General features: G+C 32.7%; 1 protein-coding gene across 1 annotated transcript in view; it reads right to left on the bottom strand.

The window, feature by feature from the left end:
- LOC137931544 (A disintegrin and metalloproteinase with thrombospondin motifs 1-like) overlaps positions 1–16,965 on the bottom strand; it is a 36,462-nt gene extending 19,497 nt beyond the window's left edge. The window contains exons 1-7 of the mRNA XM_068774970.1: positions 16,401–16,965; positions 16,217–16,323; positions 15,977–16,145; positions 13,666–13,831; positions 5,919–6,059; positions 5,300–5,419; positions 52–184 (exon numbers count right to left, since the gene is read on the bottom strand). Of these exons, the coding sequence (XP_068631071.1) occupies positions 52–184; positions 5,300–5,419; positions 5,919–6,059; positions 13,666–13,831; positions 15,977–16,145; positions 16,217–16,323; positions 16,401–16,938 (1,374 nt within the window). The 5' untranslated portion in view covers positions 16,939–16,965. The remainder of the gene's footprint in view (positions 1–51; positions 185–5,299; positions 5,420–5,918; positions 6,060–13,665; positions 13,832–15,976; positions 16,146–16,216; positions 16,324–16,400) is intronic.
- Between the last annotated feature and the right edge of the window lie 3,782 nt (positions 16,966–20,747).

Raw genomic sequence — 20,747 nt, 5'->3', positions numbered from 1 at the left:
AGAGCTCGTTGGGTGCAATTATTGCAAGAAAAAAATATTAAACAGACTTACCCGATTAGTGCCGCACGGTGTGCCTTCTAGAGGCGGCGCCCGCTTGGAGCGACACACGTGTGGCATGCTGCGATGAGCACACCACAGTCTTGCGCAAATCGGTCGCAGCTTTACCGTCTTGCACATAGAAAACCTGAATGAAAATAATCGAAGTGAATATTTGTAAAAGCTTTGAATGTATAGCTCATTTGCTGATAATTGATGTATGCTACGCTCCATCTAAAAATAAAAGGCTCCAGAAGCAATAAATAACGTAATAATGATATAGTAAAAAAAGCGTTTTCTAATTGTGTTTACTACATATTTAAATTAATTAATGTTTACTATCTGTCCTTGCCGATTTTGTACTGCATCAAGTTATTGGCCTGTTGAATCGAAATCGAAAAAATAAATTGATGTTACATATTTCAGAGTGGTCATTTCATCCATGGTGATTAGAAAATAGAGTAAAAGCTTTAAAGATTTTTACTGACAAATGTATAATATATTTACCACTTTAAGGATTTTACTTTTGTAACCAATTACCCTGTATATCGCTTGATGTTTTTCTAAAAATTATCGCGATGTGATTCTGTAATGTAAAACCTGTGTGCACAACATTGTTCGCTTTTGCAATATCGTTCAATGTCTTATTAGCCCAGAGACATAAAAACTTGAGACCTTTTCTTGCTTATTACTTGCAAAACAAAAACTACAGTGGTTTTAATTGTAATAAATAAAAATCAATATTAACACACGATTACAACATCGAATGAAAAACGAGGTTATTTTCGAATAGAAATGGCAGTGGGAAAGCCATACAGCGCGTAGAACATATAGCTTCTGGGATCTTAAGGTTTTTAAGACCACGGTCTGCCAAGCGCAGCAGCGTAGGACTTCCACTCACAAGGTGGATAGACGACCAAGTTCAGGTCTTCAGAAGACGTCGAGTGCTGGCCATTTCCAGCTGGTCGTATTAGAATTCCGTGGGCCAAATCCACATAAGTGAACGCAAGTAAGACACTATACCATCTTTTCATTTATTATAAGACAATGAACATACCAGGATCGACTATAAACAATTCTTTTTATTTTTTTTAATGGCCCCCACTATTGGGGACCTCTCGTCTACCTATATTTGGAAAAGACATGGTCGTTTTTTGTGTTATTAACTTTTTTCACTGTCCTTTTCATTTTTATTTTCTACTATCATATATATATAATATACTATAAACAATTCAAGCGTATAACAAATTGTCTTTATTGTTTAAACTGTGCTGTACCATACAATTTCATATAACAATCTGAGTCTTTTGTTTGGGATAATTAAACACAAATTACAGGAACGGGGCCCAGCCCGAATTACCATGACTCATGTTGTTGCCAAACAATCGAATCCACTTCCGTATAAAGGGGTTTAATAGTGATCCTTATATGTATAGGGACCGAGCATAGTTGGTCAAGGTTTGTGTAACAAGCTTACATTGTTGTACACCGAATAACCTCTCTTTATAAAATAACAACGCCAGCAAGACTTTACTAATATTTCTAATATAAGGGGAACCGGAAAGTAATGTCGCTGTCTTACGTTAAATTCACACGACTACACTTTTATTTCTAATCAACAATATATTACACTTTCATTATCAACAACCTTTTGCCGTCTAGCACACAAATTTTCAATGCCGGAGCTGTAAAAATCAATCAGTTTTTCTGTAAAATATGTCGATAGAAACGACATTGCTTTCCGGTCCACCTAATATGTACTTAAAATCTGACAAGGTAAACCATTTACAAAAAGGTCTACGAAAAGACACCATTAAGCTGATACTAACTTACGTTTCAAAGTTTCAACAGAAAACTATAATTTAGGTATTATTTTTAACTATTCACCGCTATCTTATATGTAACAAAATGGATACATAAAGTTCGGTTTTAGAGTAAATGTTTATTTTTAAGAAACTTTTTATTGTTAATGTATAGTCTATATAACACATTCATTCAATAATAATAAATATTATGCATTTAGTTATTATTGATTGTGTTATTAATAATTTGTGTTTATTTGATGTTGTTGTGTGTCAATAAACAAATAAAAGATATGTTTTTAAGTCACTAGCTACATTGTCACTATTGATTTATAAACTACACAATATTTAATTATGATTTATGTCTGGGAAACGTGAATAATTCATAGTACATTATGTAAATATAGTTAAAGGTTCGGCTTACGACGACAAATATATATGATAAATCAATCATATACCACCTGACAAACTTTAGGATGATCCATGATTAAATATTACATATGGATGTCAAATGATCACTTCAATTTCCTAATTATTTACTTGATGATATCATACGAAAAGCTAAATAACTTTTATAATAAAAGACCTTGAGGATATGTTAAAAGCATTCAAATTAAATACATTAATAATAAGTAACATTAAATTTGTAAAAACTTCATCAGTCTCCAAATGCTACGATAAATTGCTGTGTTAATTTTATTGTCGTAAAAGGCCAACCGACTACTTTAAGCAAAGCAAAAAATAACGTCGCAATTTTTGCATTTGATTAATTTATGTAAAGTTATAAATAAAGTTTATTGTCTATGGAATAAAAACACAATGGTTTAAGCAGTAATATATGTAACAATTCGCTCCAGAGACGACGAGCGCGGGAGGATTTCATTATAGGTAAATGGATTATCGGAAAAATCTCGGCTGTAAATGTCGCCTCGCGACGGGTTTCACTGTATTTGGCAACATTTATTGAGATGGACACATGCACATGTTTTGTGATAACATGGTTACTGGTAGCGTACGTTTATCTTTATCCTACTTTGTAAAGATTATTCATAACTATATTGTTAAGCAAATTTGTTAACGCTTTACCTGGTTAATCTGTTTAAGAGTTAGAGGGCTAGTAAAAAAACCGCTTTATCAGGCCTTTCTTACCGACTAAAATTTGATATGACTCATTTATTGTAAAGAAATTTTCACTAATTTTCAATTAACTCTATTATAAGTTAAGTATTTAACGTTAAATCATCTCGTATATGTAATATATTTATGGAAACAATGTGGATGAAATTAGTACATACGAAATAGTTTTTTTTTTTTACGTAAATGAACTCAGGTCAACGTTTACAACCATTGAAAAACTTTTCAGGCTATAGAAAACAGCTTCATTATTACAGAAAATTAACTAAATATAGCTCTAAAACCTGTATTACAGTAATTATAACAGATTATTTAATACAAAAAAGTTTACATGGTAAGTGGTTCGGAATTTTTAAAAATGGCAACCATTCTATGTTAAGGCGTTCTTTAACATTAGGATTTTAAAGATGCAGAAGCAGCTAATTTCTGCCCAATATACAAGCAATGTATGTATAATTTTATGAGTTATTAAACCGCACTTATTCGTACAACAATTATAGCTTCATCTTGTTAATCATATATGAGAGTTTTCGTAATTAATGTTAATAAAAATAAATGTGATTGAAAAGTTTGCATTAGTTGATGTTTTTATTTTTTTTTATTACCAATTCCTCATTAATATGCTTAAATTACTAAAGGCAAACTAGTTAAATTTTGAATAACATTCTGCTAGAACGAATCACCAACAAAATTACATATACTTGAAATGATAAATCATTGGAAATAACCTCATTGTATAATATCAACAGGAAGTTGCATATCAATATTTATGATAAGGAACGTTCGCGGTGTTGAGAGAAATGCATAAGAACTAATTTTGGAAATTAAATGCTTATTTATAATTTCAAATAACATATTTTAAGGCGAAATATTTATTACATGTACATAGATTATATTTGTTAAGTGGACATTGTAAATTTTTATGTAATAAATTAAACAATATCTTTAAAATTAAAAAAAAACGAGTTATTTATTTTTTAAGGTTTAATGTTTTGTTTTTATATTTGTGTGAAAATTTAGATCTACAATAATCTTTGACTCTACCAAATTGTAGTTTTATAGATATTAGTCGTTACATCTCACTATCATTTCTATACTTTTTTAGATATGCGTTGATTTTTATCATTAAACTGGGTTTCCAGTATTATATCTTTGAGTAGGAAATTTGCCTCAGTTAAGTATCCATTGTAGGTTTTTCTTGCTAGATCATATAAGTCGAGGTCATTGCAGTGCGTTTATATGTGTGGAGCCAAATAATGATTTGAAGATACAATTTTTGGCGATCGTCGAAATATTCCACAGATTGCTTCGTCTCTTGTATATTATATTAAATAAAATTAACTAAAATCGTTCCGAAATATTTTTAACTGAACTAAATAAAACTGTTTTAAATAATAGTTAACATTTATTACAGGTGTGATCTGTAATATTTTTATCTAGTTTTTGTTTTTTTGGTCGAAAGAACGAATACTTGCACTATATTAAGGTAAGACATTTAAACTAATCACCGATTGAGTTTATTTCTCTCATCTATATACTATGGCTTCAACGGATTGGAGTAAACCCGTTTGTAACCTCACCAGTGGTACTACAAATTGTAAATCACGGACCCTTAAAGGAGTGAATAAGCACAAAGGCTCCCACAAGTGGACCTCGGCATGGTCGGTCTCTTGTCGATATTACCCGTTTAGCATTCCGGCACCAAAGACGTAACCACGTGACCTTATGTGAAAACCTTACTCTTCCTACTCCTCCGAAATACTCCTCCGTTCAACTTACCGGATCTTCTCAAGAAAAAATCTACTGCAGAATCTTTTGATGAGTTGGCCTGGCACATTGTCCTAAATCGCAAGGCATTTAATGGTCTGTAGCGCTTGGGGAGCGACTTGAAATAAAATAATGTACCAACTAATATATAATTGAGTAAAACTTACAAATTTTATTGTTAATATATTTAAATTTTAGCTGTATTTACCCAAAAGAGAAAATTATGTAAGAAAAATTGTAAAAATTATAAAACGCTGTCGTGCTTCGCAGCTGGGAGAAGAAAGATCCGTATCAAATAGCGGCAACTCTCTCCCAACTGTCTGCACTTAGTAAAAGCGAAAAAAAATATTGTAAAAGATATACTAGCGATACAGATTAGATTTAATAAAAAAAAGCATTCGGGCGCCACGGCGCACGAGAGGGAAAGAAATCTAAAAGATAGCTGATTGCGAGTACGAATAACAGGATTGCTCTTTATCGGCGCATTAGCGTAACTTCTGATGCGATAGCATTAATACATAAGCGATATTTTTGTTTACTAATTATTATATGTTACATACCCTTCACCGAATTCTGTTCGACATTGTTCGTCCATTGTAAACACGTATTGCGATAATTCTTTAGCGCCTCCTAACTCGACGCCTTTATCTTGACTTCGTTCGTGTAAGCACCACCATTTTCTGAACATAAAAATTATCGATATAGTCAAGGTTCTCGAGTTTTACATCATTAAGAATCGCTTTAACTAAATAGAAATTTTTAAATTTAAGAATGAATATCGAAACGCCGTACAATCAACGTTTATTATTAACATTTTTTTAGTAATATTAATGTATAACAGATTACTTAGTGTAGCAAAAATATATACACGTAAACTATACATACAAAGTATACATTCAAGTGCAGACATATACATATGTATAAAGTGCTTTCAAAGTCATCCTTTCAGATTGAGAACGTCCATTCCTGGATATAGCCCCAACCCCCCATAGAATTCCAATAGTACCAGTTGGAAGCGGACTATATCCAGTGTCTTCAAACAACCTCAATAAAGTTGTTTGTCGACCATGTTGGTGGCCTGTCAAAGGCCCCAGTGGCACCTTAAAAATATTAATAAAAACGAAACTTATGCAGTTGCTTAAACGTCAGGTAACTAAGATAAAATAAAAAGAAACCAACTTGGACTTAGCGTGAAATTGTTCTTTGGAGCAGGAGGACCATGCGAAGTGATGCAACGTAGCGAGAACCGTAGGTGCCATTACAGAGCCGCGCTGCGACTCGGACAGACATTGTTCCTCGCCGTCGTGTGTCAGGCCCAAACTATGGAGAAAACACAATATACTTAGTCTAAGCATAAATATTATTACACGCAAAAATACTTTTTCTAAACTTTTTCTTATTTTTATTTCTATTACAAAAAACATTAATTACTGTAAAATGTGCCAGTTTATATTTATATAATTACAATAAAATACACGAAATTCGATCAAAATGATATCCATTGGTTTTAATACAGTTCTAAACGTTGTCGCCAGTTATCAATAAAGTCTCTCACAAACTCTTTTTATAGAAAATTCGTCTCGCCGCTAGAAATTGTAAAGTGAGTTTAGATAATTCAATAAAAACTCTCTATTCCACTAATTACACAAGATTCTCATATCTACATATGATTATTTTTTGTCAGCCATTCGAACGTTGTTAAGTATCGATGTTAATATAAATTAATTATGATATTTTTATGACCATTCAATGTAATGGTCCTCTAGATTTGCTTTAAATGTACGGTGACTATTTTAAAAATGAACTATCACAACACGCTTTTAGCAAAAACTGATTGATTTCAAGTAAGTAAAATAGATTGTTGAAGCAAATATGATAACAATGGATTAAAACAGCATTTTATTTTTCCATGTATATAATAAATAACGGGTTATCTCAACTTGTAATAAATCATTAGTCGGCAGTAATGGAACTAATATTATATATCGAATTTGTTCTGCTTAAAGAACAGAAGCTTTGGTAATGACTACAATAAATAAAAAGGTCATCAATTAGTTTTTACCAATAAAAATTTCAATAATTTTTGAACAAAAATATTCTCACATCGTTAGCTAGAGTTAGCCATTACCTATATGTACTAATAAACTAATTCTCTCTGTGTGAGAGATCGTGGCCCCGCGACGCATGACACCATTATCTTTCGAACTAAATATGACGGACTCCTTCCTTAAGTGGTGCGGTCGCTTTGATGACTGCCTCATATAAATTCGTAACAACCGAAACGCTTGTAATTAGTTCCACTCACATCTCATTTCTGTAGTCTTTTAGTAAGCTAAAAAAAACTCTCCGTATAACATGAACTGGTTATACAGTAGCATTTTTTATTATATATGTTTAAAAACAATAAGCTTTTACATGCTTGTGATAAAAAGATTAATCATCATCATCACAGCCGTTAGACCCCCAGCTGCAAGTCATAGCCCTCCCCATAAATCATCACGATGACCGGTTATGCGCCGTGCGAATCCAACGGCTTCCTGTGACCTTCACTATGTCATTGGTCCACCTAGTGTAGGGCATGAACTCGTCTTCCGGTCTGTGGTCGTCTCTCGAGAACCGTTCGATCTAGACTATGTTGTTGGTCCACCTATTCGAAGACATACCCACGTCACGTCCACCGGCTCGTGAAAAGATATTAAATTGTTAAAAGAAATAAAATTTAAATATTTAATCATTAAATTTTTCTAGCAAACAAAACTTATTTTATAAACATACTCTAATTAAGCGTCAAGTTGTTTTTAAAAAAGAATATCATACCACCAAACGTTAAATAATGTGTCACCAATATGAGTAGAATTCCGCGAAATATCGTCTGCGAGGAGCACTTTTCTTTGAACTTGATAAATAGAATCCTACATTAGGATTCTAATTTCCTATCCCATTTAATCCTAACTATTAAAAATATTATTAGCTTCGTAATAATAAAGTAAATAAATTATAAAAGGTTTTCACCACAAGCAATGAACTCGATTCGTTAAAATATTATCAAAAGACAAAGTGAGCTCGGCATATAATAGCAAATGCCAATACCTAAGTAAAACCACTGGGTACGATTTAAGGATGGGTTAAAATTAAATTTAGAATTTGATTCGCCGCTTAACGAGGGAATAGCCTTAATTAAGTTTTAAGACAAATCCATTCACTCGAGGATAAGGGACGTCCTTGAAACAAGGATCAAGCAAAACTAAATTTGTTTGTACTATTGAATTTGCATTCTCTTCGCCTAAATCAGAAATTTGTTGAAGTTAGCCGTGAATTTAAATTTCATCATAATCATTTCAAATTATTAACTTTAAACGTACTTTCAAACTTATTCTATTTCAAAACATCATATTGCAGTCGAGTCTTTTTAAGGTTTGCTATTAAAAACGGTATAAATTACGATTGTCTTAACGGAAAACTAACCTTTTGTAATTAATGAAGACTCTAGTACCCATACAAAATAAAAAAGTAACCAGGCTGACCTTTAATTCCAGATCCTAACCCGCTACCAGTTGCAATGAAAATCATACTATCATCTTCAATAGTTACAGCGAATTTATTACATTTCTCATCAAAGAATAGAATGTACGAAAGCCTTTAGGCCGTCCACAATATATCAAATATGTTCTCGTCATCTTTTAAATATTAAGAATTCTATTTTTGATATATTGATCGCATTTTAAACACTATTATTATATTTGAATTGTTTTATATCAACAGTCCTCTCGATGGTCATTCAAATTGATTTTCAGGCCAGTACTTGTCACTTATTACCAACACGTTTCTGAAATTTCGTCCTATAATTGACGACATTATACGTCCGTCAAAATTTTTCATAAATCGCTTTGATTTTTGTAGCCATTTGTAATGTTTGTAAAAAGCTTTATCGATAGATATCCAAAAATAATTAATAAAATATTATTAATGATAGTTGAAAAATAATTATTTTAAATACGAAAAATACAATTAAAATCTGTGAATATTATCTGCAATTATTGTGTTATTGTTTACATAACGGAGGCTAACCGTTCAATTATTATTAAGCAGTAAATCGTTAATTTTCAACATGATAACCTTATTTTATATTTCTATTATCTATATTTACTTAAGACCTCCTGTAGCCTAGCCTGTATGACGTAATCAATCATGTAATATTTTCATTAAAGACTAAGTATATTACACGTAATGTACAACTTAATCTTATTAGGCCGCACGAAGGTTTGTGAACATAAAATGAAAATAATAAAGATTAATTTACCAGACCCTTCATACGAGAGCTCCTTTTGACGAATTAATTAAGCACAGTAAACGAAGCCAATTGCTTGTGTGAACTCACAAAGGCGCAATGAAATGCTACGAAAATTTGATCCATATACCATAACGAAATAATTAAAAGTAACTTATTTTCTTTTAAATCACTCACACTTTTAACAAACGTTTTTACAAACACGTGAAAAAAACATTTGTCTTTATTTTTATGTGCAAAAGTGCTTTATTGTTTTGTTAAAAATTCCAAAATTCCCTTCGGTAATATGATTTGTATCTGGATGATTTTTAATATCTATAAATAGATCATATTTTAAAATATTCCTTACAGTAGTATAGCGGTTCCAGTTCAAAGTGGCTGTTTACTTTGGTACACCCGCGGTGTTAGCAATGTGTTATAGTTTGTGAATACATCGGCTTATGGTGTTATATGCTTAGTAATTTCTGTATACCTTTATAATACGTCATATGATTAAACTTAGTAGCCAATCGGGGTGTGAATTAAAAATTGATTTTGATAAAACATACATATTTGAAATTTTTTAAACAAACCTAAATGTTTTTCGTACTGCAAAAATCTTTACAACGACTTATAATTTATTTTAATTTCGTTATTGACCAAGGCTTATAATAATCTCCACAATAATTTTGAAAAATATTCCATCTTGCCACGCTTGTATATTTATAGTTTCTTCACAAAATTAGATCTTTTGATGTACATCAATACATTACTCGAAATTAAGGAAGTGTCAATTAATTTTTCTCTTCATAATTCTTTTTTAACTATATGACCCAATTTAGTTTACATCACTACGGTAAATGTGATCAAAGAATTTGTTTGTACTAGTTAAGAGCGCATTTTATCACTTGTTTATTAGTTTTAGTTTACATTTAGGTTGTTGAGATAAGCTTCACACATAGATCATAATTCATTTGAAGTTTTATATCCTTGGCTGCTGTTAGCGTATGTTTTCCTACGGCAAACGCGACCGAGTTTTGTGTTTCTTTGGTACTTATTTGAACAAAATAGTATAGTCGCGTGTTATTTTTGTTCGAGTGTAAATAGTGACTCAGGCTGCTGTACCGCAAATAGATTTAGGTGTACGATTCTTTTCCGTATTTTCACATTAAATTAAATAAATAACAAAAATCATAAATTCATAATTAAACACATTGTATACTTTACGGCCCCCCGGTGAGCCTAATATAGTACTATCCAATGATGCCGAACCAAAATTAGGAAATCAGAGAATCAGGAAAGGAGATTTACATGCTCACGTATACCAATTGCTGTTTTTTTTTTATTTTATTAACACATAAAATAAAAATAGGTGACTTTTACGTTCTAGTTCTAGCGATATAGCAAAAGGCTTCGTGTTCCTCAAAACTTCCGTTTTCATTATATTTGAAAGACACGCCGTCCAATTGTGTAAAAGAGATTCGCGGCTTACTTCTATATATGTTGTATTTAATAGTTACAATATATGGCTTTTTGGAAACATTTCAGATGAGCCTACATATTAGGTCACAAATGTACCCCATGACTTGATTGGTTCAGTGAGAGATGGCTCATCGCTGAGTCGCGAGACCTATGTGGTTATACTCGATTTTTGATTTCTTTTTAAACATTTTCTCCTCTACACGGAGATAATGTCGAACATAAAATTTAATGTAAGGGAACTGTAATAAACGTGTGTAAATTTTTATCTCCCTTGTCTAGATTAATTTAAATTAAACTACCTAATTACAAAAAACTTTTGCCCCGAATTTGGTTTTCTGTCTATCTTCTTAATAATGTAGTGAAACTAAAAATATCACAAAGCGCGCAATTACCACAGACTCGGGACGTAATTCGTTTTTGTCCGCGGAGACCCTTGTTTAAGCCGATGACAGATGACCGCAGCAAAAACACATTTACAGAGCACACAATTCTCGTCAAAAGGTCATGTTGCGGCCTGAACTTGAAATAATATTAGCATTGACCTGAACGAATAAATAAATTACTCCTCTGTCTCATAAGGTTACAATTTTAATTACTTTTAAAAATGTATTCGTTTAACGACGAGGTATATTATTGAAGGTCAATTCAGAAACATTTCAACTCAATTTTGTCAAGATTGACGTATTGATAATTATAATTCTAAATTAAAAGACGTGAGACTGTTAATATAGCTCCTATAGCATTATTTAGTTCTATTTTCATCACTGTTCAACACGAAACCACTACAAACTTAGTGTATCATCAATTTTTTATTCTTTGTTGTAGTATTTCTACGTTGGATAATGATCTTTATAGCTTTAAGCTCTACACATTGACTTTTATTTAACAATTATCAATTAGCTATGAATCTATTAAGCACAAACAAATTTAGTTTATATTTTTATCATATAATGAATACGTTCGCAGTCCTTAAATTGCAAATTTGTCCGTTGCAAATTTTTTGCTGAAAATACGCTTCGAAATGATCTTTAAATCGTAGATGTGCATTATTATATCAAATACTTGTGTTTATGAAACACAGACTACATTAATACGAATACGTTAAAACGAACGGACGGTAAAAAGGCGGCACAAAATGAAAACAGCAATATATCTCATAAAATAGTCTAAATAAACATTTTCTCGACACTATTCGCAATATCAAAAGCAAGCGATGCGAATATATCCACAAAACCAATTGCTTTCGATCGAAGTCAATAAAACATCAGTGAATGTAAACTTGCAATGTCGATAGGTACACACATCTAGAGCAATGTAACATAAGATTTGAACACACAAATCTGTATAACCTTGCATGTCGACATTACTTGGCTTGAATCAATCGACCCAGAAATAGCTTATGCCTGTAATCTGTTACCCGTTGATACTAAAGTGAGACCAGTGCTCTTTTCGGTTCTCCCCGATTACCGCACATCAATCTCTATAAATTCTTTTCTGGTACTGATTACATAACAACATGATTATATGCAGAGCAATTTGTGAGAAGCCCATAATTAAAGAGCCATTCACTCGAACAGAGAGCAGTGTAATTTTAGGTTGTGCTTTGTAATGAATAGGACCGTAAAATGTTTTATGGTTTATTTTGCAATAAAAAAGCTTTACTTTTGTGACAGTTGCTAATGTCAATGACATACGTCAACGTACTGTTCCCTTTTTAAATCCGAATGTAAAATGCGCTCGTTCTCTTAATTTTCATTTTTATATTGACGTTCATACATATTATTCAGAAAGAAATACATTTTGTTTCTGCCGGCTGGTTTCCGCAACATTCGTAGGGATATAATAAATGTAGAAGTATTCGCCAACAGGTCAAAATGAAGAAGATTTTTAATTCGCATATTTTTATGTAGTGGCTTTATAAACCAAAGATTTAATAGCATATTATTTAAAAATTTCATAAACTTTTGTTTGGCATTTAAATTATATTAACTAGGCAAGGAATCCAATAGTATGTTTTTATATGAAATCTACGAAGCGAATTCCCGGTTCCTTCCAATCTCTTTGTTAACTTTAAAATACTGGATGCTTTGAGTTATTTCAAGCTTTGAATTATTTGTACGTCACTAGTGAAATGAAAACAAAGAGTTCCGCTTGTAGAATCTAAATACTCTGTGAAGATTTCTGCTACTAAATATGTTTGAATACAGTGAAACGTGCATAGACGTATTTCCTTAACAATTTTGCGTGCCATTGTTGCAAAGGATTGTAGTTAATGCTAAATTCATTATTTTTAATAAATACTAACAAAACCGGTCTACTCGTTTCATAATTACCTCAAAATGTGATAGGTGTTAAATAATTATTTCACTTATTAACAATCAACATATTTTAAAAAAATTGTCATTACTTGCACGAAAAATAATTTCAACTAAGTGATTCTCCTCGCGAACACCACGTTGATGTGTTATGGTCTTTGCGACCTACTTTTTAGTAATTCAATTATTATCTCTCAAATTAAAATTATTTAAATCATAATAAAGATAAAGCAAAAATTAACATATTATTTTAAAAGTGTTAATTTATACAATAGCTTACCTAATAAATTGATTGTTGGAGCCGAAAAGTTCACGAGGGGGACCACGAGCCAGTAGGCGCGGCGTGGGTAGGCCTCTCATTAGGTGGGCCGAAGACACAGTGAAGGTCGAAGGAAGCCGCCGGATGCGGGCAACGCGAGACTTTTTATTGTGGCGATCTTTGGAGGAGGCCTATGCCTTACAGTGGGTGTCTGTCGGCTGATATGAATATGATGATGATGAGAAATATAATTTTTCTCATTGTTAGCAAACGTACTCTTCAGTTCAAATTTTTGGAATCATACGGATAATTTATACTTTCTGAAGACCTTTAAGAGTAAATATCTAAATTTTTTGTTTTCTAGTTGGATTTTTTAGTTAAAAGGTAAAAAGCTATTGGAATAAGATTCTCAGTGTGTTACTTTTTTATTTGTTTCTTATAAATCTCTAAAAAGACGAGACTTATCATGATTTAAAACTTTTAATAACAAATGTAATAGGATTTCGTATAACCTAAATAAAAATACACACACGGATAAGTATTTCGTGGAAAGTAAAGTGTAGCTATCAGAACAATACTAAATTCAAAACATTGGGTACTTGCAGGTGTCCAAGTTCGTGCGCGATGACGAATGCGCTCGTGAGACCTTCGTCCCTGTCGATAGCAGCAGACCGTGTCCGAGTGCAGATGCCTCCAACGGAAGCGAAACCGGAAGGCCCGCCCAACGGCGCTCTAGTCAACCAAATGGTAGCATCCCACCCTGTACTACCTGTTGGACAGAAATAAGCCTTTTAAGTATCACTCCTCAAACCATATTTATGAGGTAGTAAAATTTGTTAATTTTTCTTATTCTTGAAATTATTTTGATTCTTCTCCAGAGCCCTTGCGTCCAATTGATTTTATTGTGCTACCGAAACCGCTTTTCTGCGCCTTAGGTATACGCGCGGCATGACGGAGAGAGTATAGGCCATTCCGTCATTGCGGCATCAACGCTCGCAGCGGTGGATCCCGTTTTTTAAGCGGTGATAAAGCACAAGAATAAATTGTTTTCTACAGTATTAAAGATATTATGTATGTCCGAAGATACAAGATACAGGCCGCCTCCAACCTGACCTATTTAAAATCTACGAAGAAAGCAAATATGATGAGGACAGAAAAACTTCTAAGTTTGCTGTAGGCTCTTCTCAGGTTAGGGCGCGTTCTGAACCCTTGTTGCCGCAATCTGTAGGCTGTCATTTTAAGGCAGCTCAATGAGATTTCAATGAAGCGCTCTTCTAAGCAATTTTAACGGCCCCATTGTGTCTCCCATAGGAAGACTTTTCATGTAACAAACCTAGGTGGGACTACCGAGACTATATATATATATATATATATATAATAGTTTATTATTAGTTTAAATGCGATTGTTCGAATATTATTTCAAACGCAATTTTTGTGAATGAAATCAATAACATGAACTAAAATTTTGTTCGTCTAGATGACATGGTTAAACAGTATTGCGCTGGTACATCATTTGTCATCAGATAAACAGTGTAGCCAACACCACTCGTATCTTTCACGTAGAGTACATGTCAAATATATATTGATCATAATATTGACCCATATGAAAGATAAAATGTTAGATACCCCTCAAGATATTGCTACATAAAATTATCAGCTACTCTAACTTACTCTTCATACAGAAGGGCAGGAATGTATGCATGTATTTAATTATGTAATAATTCACATAGTATCATTTACAATAACCACTTGTGTAAGTTATGACAGTAACGCCAGAAGAGCCCAGTTTAATAGAAACTAGAAGCAAATTTAATTCATCTATAATGACATCTTAAAGCTACGTGGATTCTAAACACCCTCTGATATGTGAAGTGAAGTAGAAAGAAGTACAAAGAAAGACGGGTTTTGGTCACTTTATATCTTAAATATCGTAGAGTTATTAATTCCCATGCTTAAATATTTAAATATCCTTCACACTACAAAATAGGTTCTGACCAGGATTTAACAACAAATTACATTCAGGGTTTCCGAAACCGACGTAATCTGAGGAGATCCTAAAACCGACTCAAGCGGAATCTTTTATAATATCCTTTACGCGAGATTATAGAGCAATACATCCACAAATTTTATTTTCACCTAAAAATACTTAACACTTCAATAGTTTTTTCTTACCAAGTATTGCTTAATGAATTTATTACAATTATAATATTGCCAAGAACCCAGAAGACATATTTTACATAGAAATAAATAATGGAAATACATACATATGTTCAAAATTATTAATCTTTTGCGTAAAATTTTGTTTTACATAAGCAAAATATAATGATGACTAATAAAAACATAATTAACATGATTACGTAATTAGTATTTGACTCCGATTCATTTAGGTAGTTATCTTAATTAAAAATTGAAATAAATTTGTTTTTTGAATGTTCGACAAATATTTATGCGACTAAGGAAAATGGATGTATTAATATTTCAAGTGTATACTAATGTATATCAGCATTAATATTATTCACGCATTCGATTTTAAAATTCTGACCGCTGGCCAAACGTAATAAGAATTTAATGAACTGAACACGGTGTTAAAAAGATATATTCACATATATTTTTTAGCAAGAAGCAGTTGAGTTTGTTAATATACTTCATGCAATTAAAATTTATCAGAACATGTAATATATATATATATATATATATATATATATATATATATATATGTGTGTGTGTGTGTTTATATATATACATATATATATAAATACACATTTAATTAGTTTTTGGTGTTTTTATTATATATGTAATCTTTATTTATGTTGATATGTATTGTGTCAAATAATTACTGATTCAAAATTACTAACCACAAAAAAATTTTGTTTAAAATTTTGTTTTAATAATTTAAATAGTAAGAATAACTGACCTGCAGGCAGCTTCATAAGATGTTTGTAGTTCCATTTATTTGCCCCTTCCAAAGATTTCTTCACGTTTCCGAATTTAATAATTGGATCCTTTTCTTCGTACGTGAACAAATTGTTGATGACGAGAGTTATATTCGAATTAAGCGACGGATCATTGAAAATGGCACTGACCTTTAAAGTATTACATAAACTTGAGTTATCAGCTGGAGCTCTTTAGACATAACAAATGGAACCATACTTACAATATTCATTAGAGCTAAAATATAATGCTTCACTCGCTCTTGACCATGAAACTTTAACATTGTATGGTCGGCCACAATAGCCATTTCAAGCCATAATCCCTTTACGCCTGGAATTAAAATAAAACAATGCATTTCCATTCACGTTCGCGAAATATTACAAAACAAAAGCTTGACATGCACACACCTGATACCGGTCGGGTTACCGGGCGTATATTTCGATAATAATGATCACTTTCCGAGTGGTCGCTGTTACGTGAGCGCACATGCGGCACCGGCGGTTCATCATCGAAATTGATGTCGAGATCTCCGACCGTATCACCAGTCAGATTGTAGGTCGCGGGAAGTTCCGAAAGTGTCACATCGCGTCGCCGCAGCACATGCGAGCTCTTGCCATCAGGCCGGGTCGGCTGTAGTACAAACTCTTCACCACCGACCTGAAGTAGTCCGTAAAGTTGTCCCCCACACTCTGTAACAGTCACTGAGGATTCGTCCTCGTAAAGAACACGTCCTTTGTAAAACTGACACTCGTCGTAATACGGTGATCGGATGGCTCGATTTTCTTGAAGTTCGAGGTGCCACCCAAATATGTGCAGGTGATGGATGGCGTGAGCGTGGCGCGTGGACCGCACGGGTGCCGAAGGCGAGAGCAGGAGTGGCTTCGCTGGCGGTCTCCAAGCCTGCACGGCAGTAAGGAGCGTAGCCGCCCACAGCCAGCGCGCCATCGTCCGCGCGCAGCCGCGGGCTCTGCCTCTCTGCCCGTTGCCCCGCGCTGCGCTCACGCATCTACGCACATGGCGGCCGTCTCGTCGCATGGAAGGTAAACGACTCCGCAGTTTATAGATTGCATTGAGCCTCATGCCTCATGCGTCACTTAGTAAACAAAGGGCGAGCGCCTGTTTTGTGTTATAATCGCCACGCGTGTTACACATGCGTAATTAGGTACGTATTTATTTGTGTTACTCGTCTAACGTGCCTTGTGTGCTGAATAAGCCGAAGCAAAAAATCTTAAGAAATACTATTTTAGCTTTATAAATTATCAGCGGTCTCAGCTAACATAATAATAAAACCTAATAGCTCGAGCTTCACTTATAAGTAGAGTTAAGAAGCGATTCTCGCATTCTTTCACTGAGAATAGCGAAGGCTTTTGTCGGAACATTTTTTTATTAAAATGAACTCGAGACTTCGGAATGTACGACCGTAAAAATGTGACACAAACGCGGCATCGTATAAAATCAACCAAGTATTAATACAACCGAGCAACCCCCCGACATTTTACGTGTTCTTTTATTGCGACCTACGAAAAGATAATGAACGACCGTCTAAATATGAGAAAACGCCTGGAATGCAATTACGTCCATGTAATAGCAGATATTATATTTCATATCGAAATGGACAAGATCTATGATATCATCGTAGTAAGTAAACTCGTGTCATATTCGTACGACTTGAACTGGGGTACGTAAGCCAGGTGAGTGACCGCCGTATAGCGCTGACGAGCTGCCGTGAACGAGCAAATTATCGATGAAGAGATAACTACACAAAGCAACGGCATACACGGAGCTGTAATTTAATAGAATACGCATATACAGGTATTGATTTTTAATTAACGGATGATGTCGGTGATGTTTTAATAACTTACAATATTTCAGTATTTTAATACTTTATTTGTTGCTGAAACATTGATATATATTTTACGATTAATATGTAAATATATTGGCTTAGCAAACAATAAATTCACAACTAATAAACATCACTTCCATTTTGATATAAAAGCTTCTAAATGATATTGAGAGATTGATGAATTAATAATTGTTTTAAGAACATTAAAATTCAAATATACTAGTCTACATTGGTCAATAATGTCCTAAAGTCTGCTTTTATTTAATCAGCAGTGTTTTTATGTTTACTTTATACGTGTACAAGCGCGCTCATTCTGTTTCCTATGCGTTTATATTCTTGTTTCATTTTTTTGTCTTCGGACTATTTTTAAATCTATTATCGGTGTGTGTTTCAATGCATTTTTATTTTTAGTCCATCGTTAAATTCTTTCTGGAATAGCAATCTTTATAAAGCGTGTAGAAAAGTATAATATATATTTTATTACTCTATTTATACTTAAATAATTACAAAAACATGTTTATAATCTTTTTTGGTGAACAAATTTAATGTAATTAATGTTAATCATATTATAAAATAATAAGTTATGTATTTAAGTTTTCATGTTAAAACCATTTACTTCACTATAATTTCAGAAAAGTTATTGCATATAGTACGGATGAAATGTCTATTTATATCTTAGTACATGTACATATGTAATATACATGTACATACATTCTGACCGCTTCAATCGATGAAATGCCCATCTCTCCTCGCCATTAGATAAAATAAATTCTTAGTATTCAGCGCAAGTGGACGTGTATTTCAACGATACATATTTGCACACATGTAGGCATTTACACACGATATATGTTAGGTTAGATATAAAGGAACTGAGATACGGATAGATACAGTAGTGGTAGAGTTTTTTATTATATTAATAAATGTTTAGATACTTAACATTTTTCTACACCGTATCTTAAAATTAAAATTCTTCATCGTCATCATTTGAACTTTAAGACGTTCATTGCTGGACAAAGAAAAAAAAAGGAAAATTCCCTAAGACTAAAATGGTTATAGTTATATATACCTAGAGTAATATTAGTCAGTGTTATAACTAAGAGCGATATCTTCCAGACAATTCCTTTGCTATAAATTAAATTAAAAATATTACTATATACACTATTTACTTAAATTTTTCAACAGATGCTCATATAAACAATGTAAGTACATTTGAATAAAAAGTAAATATTTTATAAAATAATAAGTTTTAAGACACGAATAAAGGTAAAACTAATTAAGCAAACTTCATGTAAATGTTATTTAAAAGTATTATTAAATGGAATTACAACAACGACGATGTTTTGAAAGGTGGAGTTTCTATGAGTTATATCATAACTCACATAAAAATTTTGTGTGAAATATGACAAGCGCTTCTCAAATGTGTCTATGCAACCTTTTTTAAAATTTGTTTCAATAGCTGATGCTACTTATTTAGTTTAATAATAGTGTTTTAACAATAGTTTCTTTTTATGAAAATATTAAGAGCTTGTCGCCTACGCGTGTGGTTAATAGAATGGCTTTCCAAAAATTCACTTTAACAGTACGCAGACATTTCTCCGCGTTACTAAAGAAAAACTGGCCTCTTTTCATGTTCTCTTTATTTAGGACGCAAGCCTTTTCTCGTAGAGAATGTATGGTTCCTAATCTAACACGGCTAACAAACCGTAATCTTATACCCAATGTGACATTTTTTTGGGATTATTCCTATGTTAAAGAAGCTGGTAATCATTAAGGTTTTGTCATCGTGTGAGAGCTGTAAAATTTTTTTAATTTACACAAAGTATACAAGTTGGATCGCCGGAAGTCTCTGGGTGCAGGCAACGTAAGACCATCGTGGTCATGTTTGCGAGAAGTCTTGGAGGTTTATCGGCTGACATGATAAGGCACCATCTAAATTCTTTTAGGTCAAATATGTCATACCAACATATTTAATAGATCCAAGTATCATCTGGTGACCACGAGCAGATAGACGAGGCGAGGGTAGGCCCCCACTAGCTGGATCGATGATATAGTCATGGTCGTGGCCCTCGTGGCGATCTGTGGGGCCTATAACTTGCAGTGGGCGTCTAACGGATGACATGCTTAAGCATCATCTAAATTCTTTTAAGTCAATTCAGGTCGTAATGACGTAATAACATATTTAAAACTCATTATTTATATGCTAAAACAATACGAATGCAAACAATGACATAAACGATAAATTTCACACAAAGAGTTTAAAATCCATTTGGCACAATAGTCTTTGTTTGACTATTGAGCAGAGCTAACGGAAGAATTTAAATAATATGATATTTACTTAACAGTTGGCAAGAATAAGCAAGTTTACAATATAAACTAAAATGCACGTACGTATTCACTGTTCTTAATATAATAATACACTACGTAATGAGACCGGAAGTAGCCTCAAATAAATGAAGGTAAAACCCTCATGCTCGCGTTTCTAGATTCAAAATTCAATTTAAATTAACCTGGTTACTTGAATTTTATATTTTGTGTTCAAAGTCAACATGGTGAAATTTTTAATTTTAATTACATTGATATATAAAAAATAACTTTTTAATTATATACCAAACTAAATTTTTTAATTATTTATCGTATGGATATAGAAAGAAGATAAACGGGTAATTTCATTTTGAATTAACAATTGACCTTGAATTTAATTTAAGGGATCTTTTGCTAAATTACAGTAATTAATTTTAATACATAGATGTTTTCTATGTAGACGGGTATTATATCGTCATCTTATTTATATATTAATTACGTAGTTATTACCAGAGTTTTTGTTATCAATTTTGCTAACGCTTTTGTCAAGTTGAACAATCGTCTTAAAATATCTTATTCTGGTGTATACATAAGTCCTAACATTACTAGA

Source organism: Battus philenor, unplaced genomic scaffold (assembly GCF_028537555.1).
Source record: "Battus philenor isolate CCGP_79_NKW_IND1 unplaced genomic scaffold, ilBatPhil1.0.hap1 SCAF_8, whole genome shotgun sequence".
Lineage (NCBI taxonomy): Eukaryota > Metazoa > Arthropoda > Insecta > Lepidoptera > Papilionidae > Battus > Battus philenor.
The sequence above is the reverse complement of the archived record's forward strand: the minus strand, read 5'-3'. Positions and strand labels throughout refer to the sequence as shown.